This window comes from Rhinoraja longicauda, chromosome 5 (genome assembly GCF_053455715.1).
Source record: "Rhinoraja longicauda isolate Sanriku21f chromosome 5, sRhiLon1.1, whole genome shotgun sequence".
Classification (NCBI taxonomy): Eukaryota; Metazoa; Chordata; class Chondrichthyes; order Rajiformes; family Arhynchobatidae; genus Rhinoraja; species Rhinoraja longicauda.
The window spans coordinates 35,049,319-35,061,864 of NC_135957.1; the positions used below are offsets into that span (position 1 = coordinate 35,049,319).

Below are 12,546 nucleotides of genomic sequence, written 5' to 3' on the forward strand. Positions count from 1 at the left end.
GGACATGGGGCCTGATAAATACAACACCACAAAACAGTTTGCTCCTTTCGAATAGAATATTGTTCTGAATACCCAAAACAAGAAAATGTAATTGTAAATAGTGTATTGGTATATTATCATTTTTATTGAGATACTGTGGAAAGCTGTTTTGCATATTATCCAGACAAATCATACTATACACGAGTATATCAACTAATGCAAAGAGAAAAGTAAACAATATAGTGTAACATCTACAGAAAAAATACAGCTTATACAGCAAGGGATGAAATGGGGGAACATTGGAGATTCGAACTCATCCCTAGTGTACAACAGTCTGATAACAGTGAGGAAGAAGCTATTTTTGATCTGCTTTCAAGTTTTGCTTGAGAGGAAAGGGGAGGAGAAAGAATGACCAGAGCGTGAATGGCCTTTGATTATGTTGGCTGTTTTCTCATGGAAGAGGGAGAGTAGTTGCCAAAGCAAGCTGCGATGCATCTGGATAGCATGCGTTCAATATTGCACCTGTAAGAGTCATCACGGATGCCAGATTTCCATAGCTTTCTGAGGGTATGTATGCTCTCTTGACCATACCAACAATGTGGTTGGACCAGGACAAATTGTTGGTCATATTTTAATCCAGGAACTTGAAGATCCCCATCATCTCCACATTAGCACCACTGATTCAGACTGGGACACATACCCCACCCCGCTTCCTGAAGCCGATGACCAGCTTCTTCGCAGACATTGAAGGGGAAATCATCATATTGAACTATGTTATTAAGTGCTCTCTCCTTCCTGTACTCCATCTCTTCACTGCTCGAGATCCAGCCCACTACAGTGGCGTCATCCGCAAACATGTCTATCGGGTTAGAGCAGAATTTGGCTGTGTTAAGTGTACAAGGAGTACACAGAGTATAGAAAGGGATTGACAACGCATCTTTACTGGGGATAGATGTTGAGAATTATCGTGGAGGCTACCATACTCCCTATTGTCATTGATTACAGCCTATCGATCGGGAAGTCACGGATCCAGTTCAAGACGGATTAGAGAGTCCTCGATCCAGAAACTGAAAGAGGAGTTTGATTGGAATCATGGTGTTGAAGACAGAGCTATGGTCAATAAATAGGGGTGTACTCCAGTTTACTTGCTATACTGATGTTCCAGCAATGAGTGTAGGGCCAGGGAGATGGCACTTGCCCTCCCATGAAACAACACCATCAATTGTTTCAGACAGCAAAACCATCATACCCTGCACATTAGTTTAATAAATAAATGATTCGACAGTTCAGCAGAGGAAAGAAATCACAACATAAGTAATTCCATTGGCATGCTCTCACATATCTACCTCAAAGGGAACAATTCCCTCTCACACTGATGGGTCACAATTTCAAATGATTCTTTCCAAAGTTTCCAGTGCAAATCTTAACTCTCCCCATCAACTTACTTTATCAATGAAGGGATCATCAATTAGGTTGCCGTAGAAAGGATGACAGCCTTGCTTTTCCAAATCTCCATTTAAACCAGTCTCACTCTGCAATGTTGTGTTTGTTGGCATGTCCTAAAGGAAAAATATACTTTAAAAAGGCTGTTCTTGGAATTTCTAATAAACTTCTTGAAGGCATGGATTTTAATAAAAACTTACATGTAAAGGCCGGAGGTAACTGAGGGACTTCTTCCACCACTGTGTGTCACTGACAGCATGTAGTACTGCCCTTGTTGTCATGGAAGTGCTACTGAGAACTTCCATTGTTTTAGCAGTAGTTCGTTGTAATAGATCAGCCGATGAATTATTTGAAGCTTTTGTTTCACTCTAAATATGTAAAATCAATAAACAAACTACTTTACAAGTTAATAAAGGTCCAAATCAAGCTATTATTAAATGAATTAAGTACCATACAGGATTTAATTTAAGCTGAATTGGTGTTAATGACGCTTACTATTACCATTGTAATAACCGTACCACAAATGTCTGAATCCTCCCATTAATTACAAGACATCCATCTTATGTTTTACTTTATCCATCTATAATACGATTTTGCAAAATAGCTGTTTTGTTTTCTTTCTGCTTTCAGCTTAAAAGTTAATTTTTTCCTGACATGACTACAACACAACATCCAATCTCCTGGAATCCAACAGCTGAAATACATTTGCATTTTTAACAGATTGGAAAAGTATGCAATAATCATATTTACACTTCTTAATATTACAGGAAACTCAAGCACATCAAGATAGCTGATTGAAAATCTAATTATTCAATCAAAAGAATTCAAACATACTCTATTTCACTATTCACATTTGTTTAAGATTGTGAGAAACTAATAGTCGCTTTTATGCATGAAATAAAAAGGTGACATTCAATTTCAGAAAGGTGCTGACAGTCATGCTGTTTTAACTCATGCCAATTCTGACCTGCTGATCATGGCCTGTAGAATTTATAGACTCGTGGCTCTCTGATGGTTGAATCTGATAATTCACAGCTTGATACAAAATCTGCAATAAAATGAGCAAGGCATAAAGCAATGATTTAACATCAGGCAATGTCATCATAGATTGCTTCCAACAAACTATTAAGCGCATGCACAAAGTATTTTCCCACATACAATATGTCCAATTTTAATGAATACTGAGAAAATGCTATTGCTGCAATGTAAATTTCCTACAGAGGTGAGTCATGGAAAAATATTGTAGATGGAATAAGATAATTGTTAACAGTTAGATAAATGAAGCAAACAATCATCACAGTCTGAAAATGCGGGATTCAACATTAGTACAAAGCTTAACTCAAAATATAAAGCAAAGCACTCAGTGGTGAACTCATTGGGTCAAGCAGCATCTGTGGAGGTAATGCATCGGCCTTGTGGCTTGAGACCCTTCTTCAGACTGATTGTTGTATGGAGAGAAAGCTGGGAAAGAGATGGGGCAGGTAAAAGTCTGGCAAGTGATAGGTGGATACAGGTGAGAGGGGGTTGAATTGGTAGATGGATGAACAAAGGCAAGAGATGAAAAAGGGCTTCAGAAGAAGAGAGAAGTAAAATGAAATATAAAATTGGGAGGAGTAATCCTTGTTGTAATCGTGTATTGTCCTTCCGCTGACTTGTTTGTATCCGATAAAAAGTTTTACACTGTACTTCAGTGTACTACACTAAACTAAAGGAGGGGTATAGATGGAAGGGGACGGGAGAGTGGGGAGGGGGGGGGGGCAAGCTCGTGGGAGAAATAGGTGCACACATAAGAAACATGTAATAGCCATCCGTAGTTTGTTACCTGTGATGGAAACAGAAAAAGAGAAGAGAGGCATCAGAGATAGTCCAAGTGAATTTGAGGGTAGAGTGAAAGTTAATGGAAAGTTAAAGAAATCAATGAGCTCTGCACAGGTACAAGAGGCAGCACCAATGCAGTCATTGATGCAGGAGAGAAAGGGTTGGGGAATGGTGCCAGGGTACGTTTGAAACATGAACCGTTCAATGTAACCACAAAATGCAGGTACAGCTGGGAACCATGAAAGTCCCCATGGCTACATTTTACATCAGTGATATCAAGAGTAGACTAGGTGGTTGCTTCGCTGAATAGTTGCACTCTGTCTGCCTAGGTCTGCGTGATCGCCCAGTTGCTCATTATATCATTTTATTTTTATTTTCTCTGTCCATCTCCTCCTCCATTATTGAGGCCACACTCAACCTGGACGAATTGCACTTTATTCTGCATGGGTAGTTAAGCACCGGATGCACATTTCTAAAAAGCTTTACTAAGCTCTTTGCTGCTCGAGATATCATTTTATTTTCATTTGTATCTTTCTCTAAAATATTGCAAATACTGTTAGCCAATGAAATGGAGGCAGGTCACGACTTATTGCCGTCAATTTATTTGGTAAACACTCTGCAGAAGAAATAAATTACTGCAACTGATCCCAATATAAACAGGGTAATATTTTCCAGAAAAATGCAGTTTAAGACCGCTGGTGGTGGCTTTCAAAGAAATGTCATTTCAATTCTCATTGTGCCAAAAAGGGAGGAGACATGATGAAGCATTAATGTCCTTATGGTTATTAGTAAAATTAAGAATATTCACTCAAACCTGTGTCTGAAGTGAGCTGCTGACAGCCAAGAGAGACTGGATGACATTGGGAGGGCAGTATGTGCAAGCAAAGGCCATTAATTTCTGACGCATGGCAAGATCAGAATAGCCGTCTGACTCCCCCAGTTTGCTGCACACTTGCCAACCAGCACTGTGACCTTTAAGAGAAAAATAATTTAAAAATTAATATATTACTGATAAAAGACAGAATCATGCAACAAAAGTAATAAGTAGACACAAGGAACAGCAAATGCTGATCAGTAACTCAGCGGGTCAGGCAGCATCTCTGGAGAACAGGAATAGGTGAAACTGCCTATCCATGCTCTCCAGAGATGTTGCCTGATGAATGAGGAACTCCAGCACTGTGCCTTTAAAACAGGTAATGACCTGAATTTAGCTTATCCAAAGACAAAAATGCAGAAAATGTTTTAATTGTTTTCTATAAACGAAAAGGGACCTACAGCTATTTTTCTAACTTGGTAAAAAGTGGAAAAATAATTCAGCACAAAAGTTTTTTGGGTATTCTTGAAGTAACAAAGCAGATGTTTTTTTCAATATGCTTCAATGCCAAACAGTTTGGAAAACACATGAAAAAGAGGTATATATTACTGAAATTACCCAACAAAAATGTTTTACAAAATTAGAAGATCTTAGCTGCTGAGATTAGTGTGGTGATGTGTTCAGAGCCTGATAATTGCTGTGAAGAAGCTGTTCTAAAACCTGGTGATCACATTCAGAAATTAGTCTACGTCTTTACTCCTTCTACAAAAAGACATGACTCCACACTTTTCTATGCTGTATTCCATCTGCCACTTCTCAGCCCATTCTCCAAACCTGTCCAATTCTTTCTGCAGAGTCACTGGTTTTTCTACACTACCTGCCCCTCTGCCTATCTTCATATCATCTGCAAACCTGGCTACAAAGAATGCAATTGATTTTATTCTGATTTTATACTGCTTTTACTCAGACCATCCTGAGAATTGTACTTCTCCATCAGTTAATGCTCAAACATTTAATTTATATTTAAGCATTTCGATCTGCAGAGTCCCTGGTATTACAGCTGTTCTTAGAGTTCAAGTGTTAAGTGGTCACTTACTGTTACTATTTTCAAGATCATTCTAACTCTCCATAGTCTATATTACATTACAAGCACACTAAGCAAAGAAAGAAAAACAAAAACAAAATATGAAAGAAAAAGAAGAACATTTTACCATGAAGAGTCCACACTAACTGAATTCTATTCCATTATTTCTACTTGACTATTTCAGTTTAATTAAAATTAAAGCTGATAACCTGGTTTCCAAGTCAACTTGTACAAAGATTATGAAGAATTATTGTTAAAATGTGTTACAAATTCATTCTAGGATTGAACAGCAAAATTAGAAATGGAGAGCATGGCACCTAATTAACATATTTTGGTACAACATAATCAAAATAGAACATCACCTGCAGATATAAGCTGTTGGCAATGGACACTGGCAACTTTAAAATCTTGGTAACCAAGAGCTTGCTCAGCCAGAAGAACCAATACTTGCCCTTTCCGCTCTGCTTTATCATGCCCTGTTTATGTACAAAACGGAAAACAAAGACAAGACTAAACTCAGTTTACTAAATGCAAAATACCGTGTTTAAAATTAATACTACAATGAAATCAATTGCTGGAACAACGCCCAGGACAAGACAAATTAAAATGTTTATATATTACACATTATTAAAAGATATAATAAAGAAATATATTTTGCAAAGCAATCTTTACTCTTCCCTGCAGAATTAAAAAAAGCAACTAACTGGATTTATTAAATTTCTCCCAAAATGGCTATTCTCGCATTTAAGGACAAATAATGCCAACCGAAAATGTTTGAAATAAAACCCTTTTTTGAGATATAGCCCTAAAATAACAGAAGTGCACAATCTCATTCCATTTTCAGTATTCCATTTTTTTAAAACCATAACACAGAAATATAGCAAATTAAATAAACAGGTCACATAAATTAGTCTCTATCCGTTATCATTTTACACCTTCATAAAACGACTGAAGTGCACTTGACTGTGATATAACAGATCACAAAGAACAAGTACCCACCTCCTACTCTCAGCAAATCTGCAAGCCCCAGGAGCTTTTTTGACTGTTTGTAGGCTGTTGGGCACTGAGAAATACTCTCTTTTATGAGCTTGAGACGGTCTGAGCACAAACGCACTATGAAACAAAACAGAAGGAAGCAAAAATAAAATTTCTTATTAAAATAGCATGATTCAAAAGTTAAAATAAAAGGAGGTTTGCACAAATAAACCATGCGCCAGAGCAATCAGTGGCATTTATAGCAGTCGACGATAAATTCAAACAACCAAATTATTATGTCAAATACATTATATTGAAATTATATATTTCCTTTACATCTCAATACACCTTATAAGCTTTGAGCCCCATTTAAGAGTTGAAATGGAGACAATTCCTGTGCTATAATGAAGAATGCAAGTTTGAGACCTCAACTACAATACTATTTAATTAACAATAAACTGGATATGACGTGAAATTAAACAAAACTGAAGATAAGTGAATTCAGATACTTGCACTTCTAGGTTCAGTCCAATTCCCATCTTGTGCTTTTGAGTAATTAGATTTGGATTTTAGAAGAACCCAAAATCTGATGTTAGTTCCATTAGAAATGTTAGTTAATTATTTCAGTTTTTAAATTTAGGGAATTGTTTTTGGAGAACGGGAAAATAGACAATGTTATAAATATTGGATGTAGTATGAATGCAAAGCTGCACATTGTAAGCATGCATTATTTAATCAGTACAATCAGTATAACGTATAGGAAGGAACTGCAGATGCTGGTTTACACCAAAGATGGACACAAAATGAAGGAGTAACTCAGCTGGTCAGGCAGCATCTCTAGAGAAAAGGAATAGGTGACATTTCGGGTTGAGACCCTTCTTCAGACAGACGTTTCGGGTCGAGACCCTTCTTCGGAAGATTAAAGAAGGGTCTCGACCCAAAACGTCACCTATTCCTTTCCTCCAGAGATGCTGCCTGACTCATTGAGTTACTCCAGCATTTTGTGTCTATCAACTAATCACAATGAAACATTGGTGGAGAAAGAACTGCCAATGATCCACCTATTATCACCGAAATCCATTATAAAGAGGACTATAATAACAAAGGGTTACTGTATTCACCATGTCCAAACTTGCTTTTAACTGTTCAACTCAATGTAATTACACTACTGGCATTCACACGATTTAAATTTGGTGTGAACCAATTTGCCAGTGAAAATATAATCCTACTCTTTGGTCCTAAAGGATATAACAATATTAGTGAGCACCGAATATAAAGGCTCACACACAGTGGGCCAGGGTCCAGTGCACTGTATAGGTTTTTGAATAACAGGTAGGCCTCACAGAAAATCGGAATGAATAGTTAACAGTACTTCGGTATGACTTGAACAGTTTAATATCCAACTTCTGGAACTTGAACTCACTTGCCAATGTTCCATGACACTGAAAATATCGTCAGATGCAATCTTCAGATTAGGTGCAGAGGAGACTGCAGGGTCAGGTTACAGAATTGTGGGGGTGAGGTGGGATTGAGTCAGATTGATGCCATGTGGGAAGGTGTGGAGGTGCTGGGGAAGTTGCCAAGAAGGGCAGGTATATAATTTACTTACATACAATTCAGCATTGATATCACATTGTCATGGATGCCCAACATCACAACTTCACACTCCAGGTTCCTTCGCAATGTTCCAAAAGGACCATCTCACAGAGGAATATAAACCCACAAGACCCTCATATGAAAATTGCATTGCGGCACTGCTGGCTGAAATGCCAAGTCAAATATTCCAACTGATGCGGAATGTGCAAAATATTTAATTCCGATTAAAAATATGATAAATTATGAATTCTAAGATGTGGGAAAGCACACCATTTAGTAATTGCATTTCCATTCTTTGTCATCATCCAGCAAGACTGCCCACTGTATTCTCTTCAGCACCAACCACTTAAAATAAGACTTTCATTCATAAAGCTCAGTCGAGGCGACCACGTGGTCATGCATCTGCGCTGCCACGGCTACTGGAGTACTCGATTGTGAGCAATTTAATTTTCCCACCTCATTCCCACACTGACCTATTGTCCTCTATCTCACTACACCGCCAGAGCGAGGCCAAATGCAAACTAGAGGAGCATCATCTCGTTTCCCCACCTTGGACGTCTACACCCAATGGCACGTATGCTATTCTCTAATTTCAGGTAACCTGCTCCAACTTGATCACTCAGTTCCCATCAATCCTCCCACTAGCATCCTTCCCCACCCACCCATCTGCCCAACCACACACTCCTCCCATGGAGCACCATTTCCCCACTGTGCCCCACTTCCATTATTTAGTTCCATACTCCATCTTCCTTTCCCATCAGATTCCATCATCAGCAGCCCCAGGTTACCTTCAACAAACACATCACAGCCTGTGGTTACCTTCACCCATCTGACTCCGTCCACCAATTTAACTATTTTGTGCCAGCTCTAATTCCATCCCATCACCCCTTTATACTGGCTAACTCCCCTCTACTCAATCGCGAGGAAAGGTCTTGACCCAAACTATTAACTGTCCATTTCCCTCCAAAGATGCATCCTTACTCCCTCCAGCAGTTTGCTTTTTTCCTCTCACTTTCTTTCAGCTTCTTTGTTTTAAGCACAGAACAAATTACACAGACCTTGCATCGGCAAAATCTTCACGTTGAATTCTTCCAGCAGACTGAGAGCGCTGATCAGGACCAGTTCTTCTTGAATGACTGCAGAGCAGTCAGAGATGAGCAGTAAGCAGCATCTAACAACACAATGAGGAATGTCAGATGGTAAGTGGATCTCGACCATGCGGACAGGATGACACCCTTAATTTCCTTTACCATCAGTCACCTTCATGCACAATTTAATTGTCTTCTCCCAGAGAGCATAGTGAACTAAAACTATAGTGTGTGAAGCAATTCTGCTTAAAGTTAAACTTGATTTTCCTATGCCTCATGATTACAGTAATGGATTCTAACCACACTCTGACACAAAACTAAAATTGCCCTGGGGGTTGGACCATTTTATTTCCAAATTTTCAATTCATTCATCTGCAAGTGCTGAGATGTAGATCAATAAATTTTCTGCCCAAACGGGCATATCATCCCCGGTGGCACAATCTTAACATAATACAAAGTCTCACCATTGACACAAATCGTACTGATTTTAAAAATTAGTGGTCATACAAATTCACTGAAATAATACTGCAATTTTGGTGAATTTTAAATGACACTTAGTAGAAGTTCCATCAATTCTGCAGTCCAAAATCATATAATGGTCACGGATGAAGAGAGACCTTTTGGCCCCTTGTTTCCATACCGACACTGAACAATTTAAATCTACTGTTCTTTCCCATGGTCCTATAAAATAATTTTCCTTTCACTTAATAACTCTTCTGAATGTTATAATTGGATCGACAGTACTCAGCAGTCATCAGAACCTGACCACTTTTCTTTCCCGCTCATCACTTTTGATTTATCAATTTCATTCTGTGAATTTGTCATTTTCCAGTCCTTGAATACCTCTCCGAAATCTATAGATGTTAAGAAGAATTTGCTCACGGCCTCTACAATTTCCTCCCTCAATTCCCTAGAATGCGCCCATTTTGGACCACATTATTTATCCATTGTGCAGCCAACGCTTCTTGTGGAACCTCCTCATCAAGATTTTGCCCACCCAGTTTCTTAACCATGTCTTTCTCCCCTCTGAATGCAAGAATAGACCTTCTGACAGACTTTTCCTTTTCTCTACAAGTTTACCATTTACAGGGTTCTGGAAGACTTTTAGAATATTGTTTTACATTTGTTGCCCCGATCATTCTAGAATTATCCCGGTTCTCATTGGTGCTAACAACTTGGCAACCAACCTTTCTCTGCTTTATTTTAGTCTCTATCTTTCAAGTCAGCCTTGGAGCTCTGGCTTCAATTTTACCACCTGTCTCACTCATGCTGTGGCTGAAACATTTCCACTTTAAAGACTTTCCATTGTTTTGGCCCATCAAATCTACTCTACCATTCCATCATGATTGATCTATCTCTCCCTCCAAACCCCATTCTCCTGCCTTCTCCCCATAACCACCGCCATCTGTACTAATGAAGAATCTATCTATCTATCTCTGCCTTAAAAATATCCATTGTCTTGACCTCCACAGCCTTCTGTGGCAATGAATTCCACAGATTTACTACCCTCTGACGGAAGAAATTCCTCATCTTCCTTAAGTAATGTCCTTTTATTCTGAGGCTATGACCTCTGGTTCTATACTTCCCCACTAATGGAAACATCCTCTCCACATAGACTCTATCTAAGCCTTTCACTATTCGGTAAGTTTGAATGAGGTCCCCCCTCATCCTTCTAAACTCCAGTGAGTAGGGCCCCAGCGCATCAATTGCTCATCATATGTTATCCCACTCATTCCTGGGATCATTCTTGTAAACCTCCTTTCCAGCGCAAGCACATCCTTCCTCAGATATGGGGCCCAAAATTGCTCACAATACTAATGCGGTCTGCCCAGTGCCTTATAGAGCCTCAGCATTACATCCCTTTTTTGTATTCATTTATACAACCCCCGTTTGTACAAAATAAATGCTAGCATCGCATTTGCCTTCCTTTCTACCGATTCACACTTCCATTGCAAATGCAGTAATGATGCTCTACATAACTTGCTCATCTGCGATTGCCTAAAGATTCAAATGCATTTTTGGCCATTATTACAGCATTTTCTCTGAGCTACTGAAGTGCACACACAACAATTCCTCTACAATTTCAATGATTCAAACCATGGCTGCCCAGATCCTTTGCAAACCCACCTTGTCAAGACCCCTCAAAATGTTATAAGCAAGAGAGCAGAAGAACAATGTTAAGTGAAAACCAAGAAAGACTATCATACCCATCTGTTTCATGATCTATCATCTCAATGCCAAGTGCTGGGTAATTAGTAATCAACTTTGCTAGGCTGCTAATTCCTCATGGCAGGAATAAAAATTACAGAATTGCACCTTTTCTCAGAGTTATATGGTATAACCTATTTATTTTATACTTGTCATTGTGTTTATCATTACTATTTGTATACTGCTTACACTTCAAGTGAACATGGAATTTTATTTGCATTTATTTATATGATATAAACTAATCTATAAAATAAAGCTTTAACATCCAGGACAGTACCTCAAATCCAATTGGGAAAAAAACATATAAATCTTTTGTACTTTGCAATAAAACCAAGAAATCTACTGGAAGAAACACAGGGAAAACTCTGGCAGAACTGTCATGATGGAGATTAAAAACTCCACACATTTTTTGGAACAAGAATTGCATGTGTACAAAGTAACATTTCCTCAGAGTACGCATGTTTATTGGTGTCTGCAATGATGATATTTCCAATGATGACATTCACATTTGCTACTTCTGTCCATACGTTAATAATATAATTATTTTAAATTTAGACTCTTCATGAATTGTACTCTTAGTTCAGATTTATGAATAAATAGTGGCAAGAGATTTTCACCTGGTTTAAAAAGATCCAATATATTGCAACGATAGGTGGTGTACAACTGATTGATTGTCCACTATTTATAGAATTCACCAAATTAATATTCAAAGGAATGGGGGATTTATAGTAATAATTATCAATTTTGGTTCCAGTGGAAGCAATCTCACTTTCAGAATTAGTAGGTTATACATTCATTTATCATTTGGCAGCGTTGAGACCCTGACAATTGAGTACAATAATGAGGGAAGTGCCTACACTCAGATGAAACATTATATTTTAGGAGATGTATCATAATTCAACGCTTTGAGGAAAAATGGGGGATGGTGCCCAATTTGGAGAAAATTAAATTAGCCAGTCTGAACTTTGCCTAGATCCCACAATGGCATGGTAGCTTATTGGGTAAATCACTACCAAACTGAAGCCAACCGCCTTCATTTGATCACTGAAACATCCTGAAAGCAATACAAACAACTTAAAATTTGTACTTTTGTGATACAAATTAATCTTTGCATAGTTAATTTATAAAACTGAATATTTTTTAAACAACAATGAGAGAACAGCGGAATCAAAAGCTAATTATTATTAACATTCAGGACTGAAAAGATTTTTAAAGTAATGATTTTAAAATGTGCAGTTAACTATAACAGCCATAACTGCCAAGATTTTAAATAAGCCACAATTACATAGAACAGAACAGGACAGAACAGGCCCTTCAGCTCACAACGTTCATACCGAACATAATGTCGTTAAAAAAATCTTCACTGCCTGCCTGCAATCCATATTCCTCCATTCGCTGCATATCCATGTGTCCACCCAATAGCCTCTTAAATGCCATTGTCGTATCTGCCTTCACTACCTCTTAAGGTGGCATCTTCTAGGTTCTTTGTAAAAAAAACTTGCCCTCCACATCTCCTTTAAAACTTTGCCCCTCTCACCTTA

At 38.2% G+C, this 12,546-nt stretch overlaps 1 protein-coding gene across 1 annotated transcript in view; it reads right to left on the reverse strand.

Annotated features, from left to right (window-relative positions):
• The window catches only part of nbas (NBAS subunit of NRZ tethering complex), a 191,864-nt gene that overhangs the window by 95,102 nt on the left and 84,216 nt on the right, over window positions 1-12,546 (reverse strand). Inside the window, exons 31-37 of the mRNA XM_078399277.1 lie at window positions 8,768-8,880; window positions 6,138-6,251; window positions 5,501-5,614; window positions 4,055-4,212; window positions 2,390-2,470; window positions 1,623-1,790; window positions 1,425-1,538 (exon numbers count right to left, since the gene is read on the reverse strand). Of these exons, the coding sequence (XP_078255403.1) occupies window positions 1,425-1,538; window positions 1,623-1,790; window positions 2,390-2,470; window positions 4,055-4,212; window positions 5,501-5,614; window positions 6,138-6,251; window positions 8,768-8,880 (862 nt within the window). The remainder of the gene's footprint in view (window positions 1-1,424; window positions 1,539-1,622; window positions 1,791-2,389; window positions 2,471-4,054; window positions 4,213-5,500; window positions 5,615-6,137; window positions 6,252-8,767; window positions 8,881-12,546) is intronic.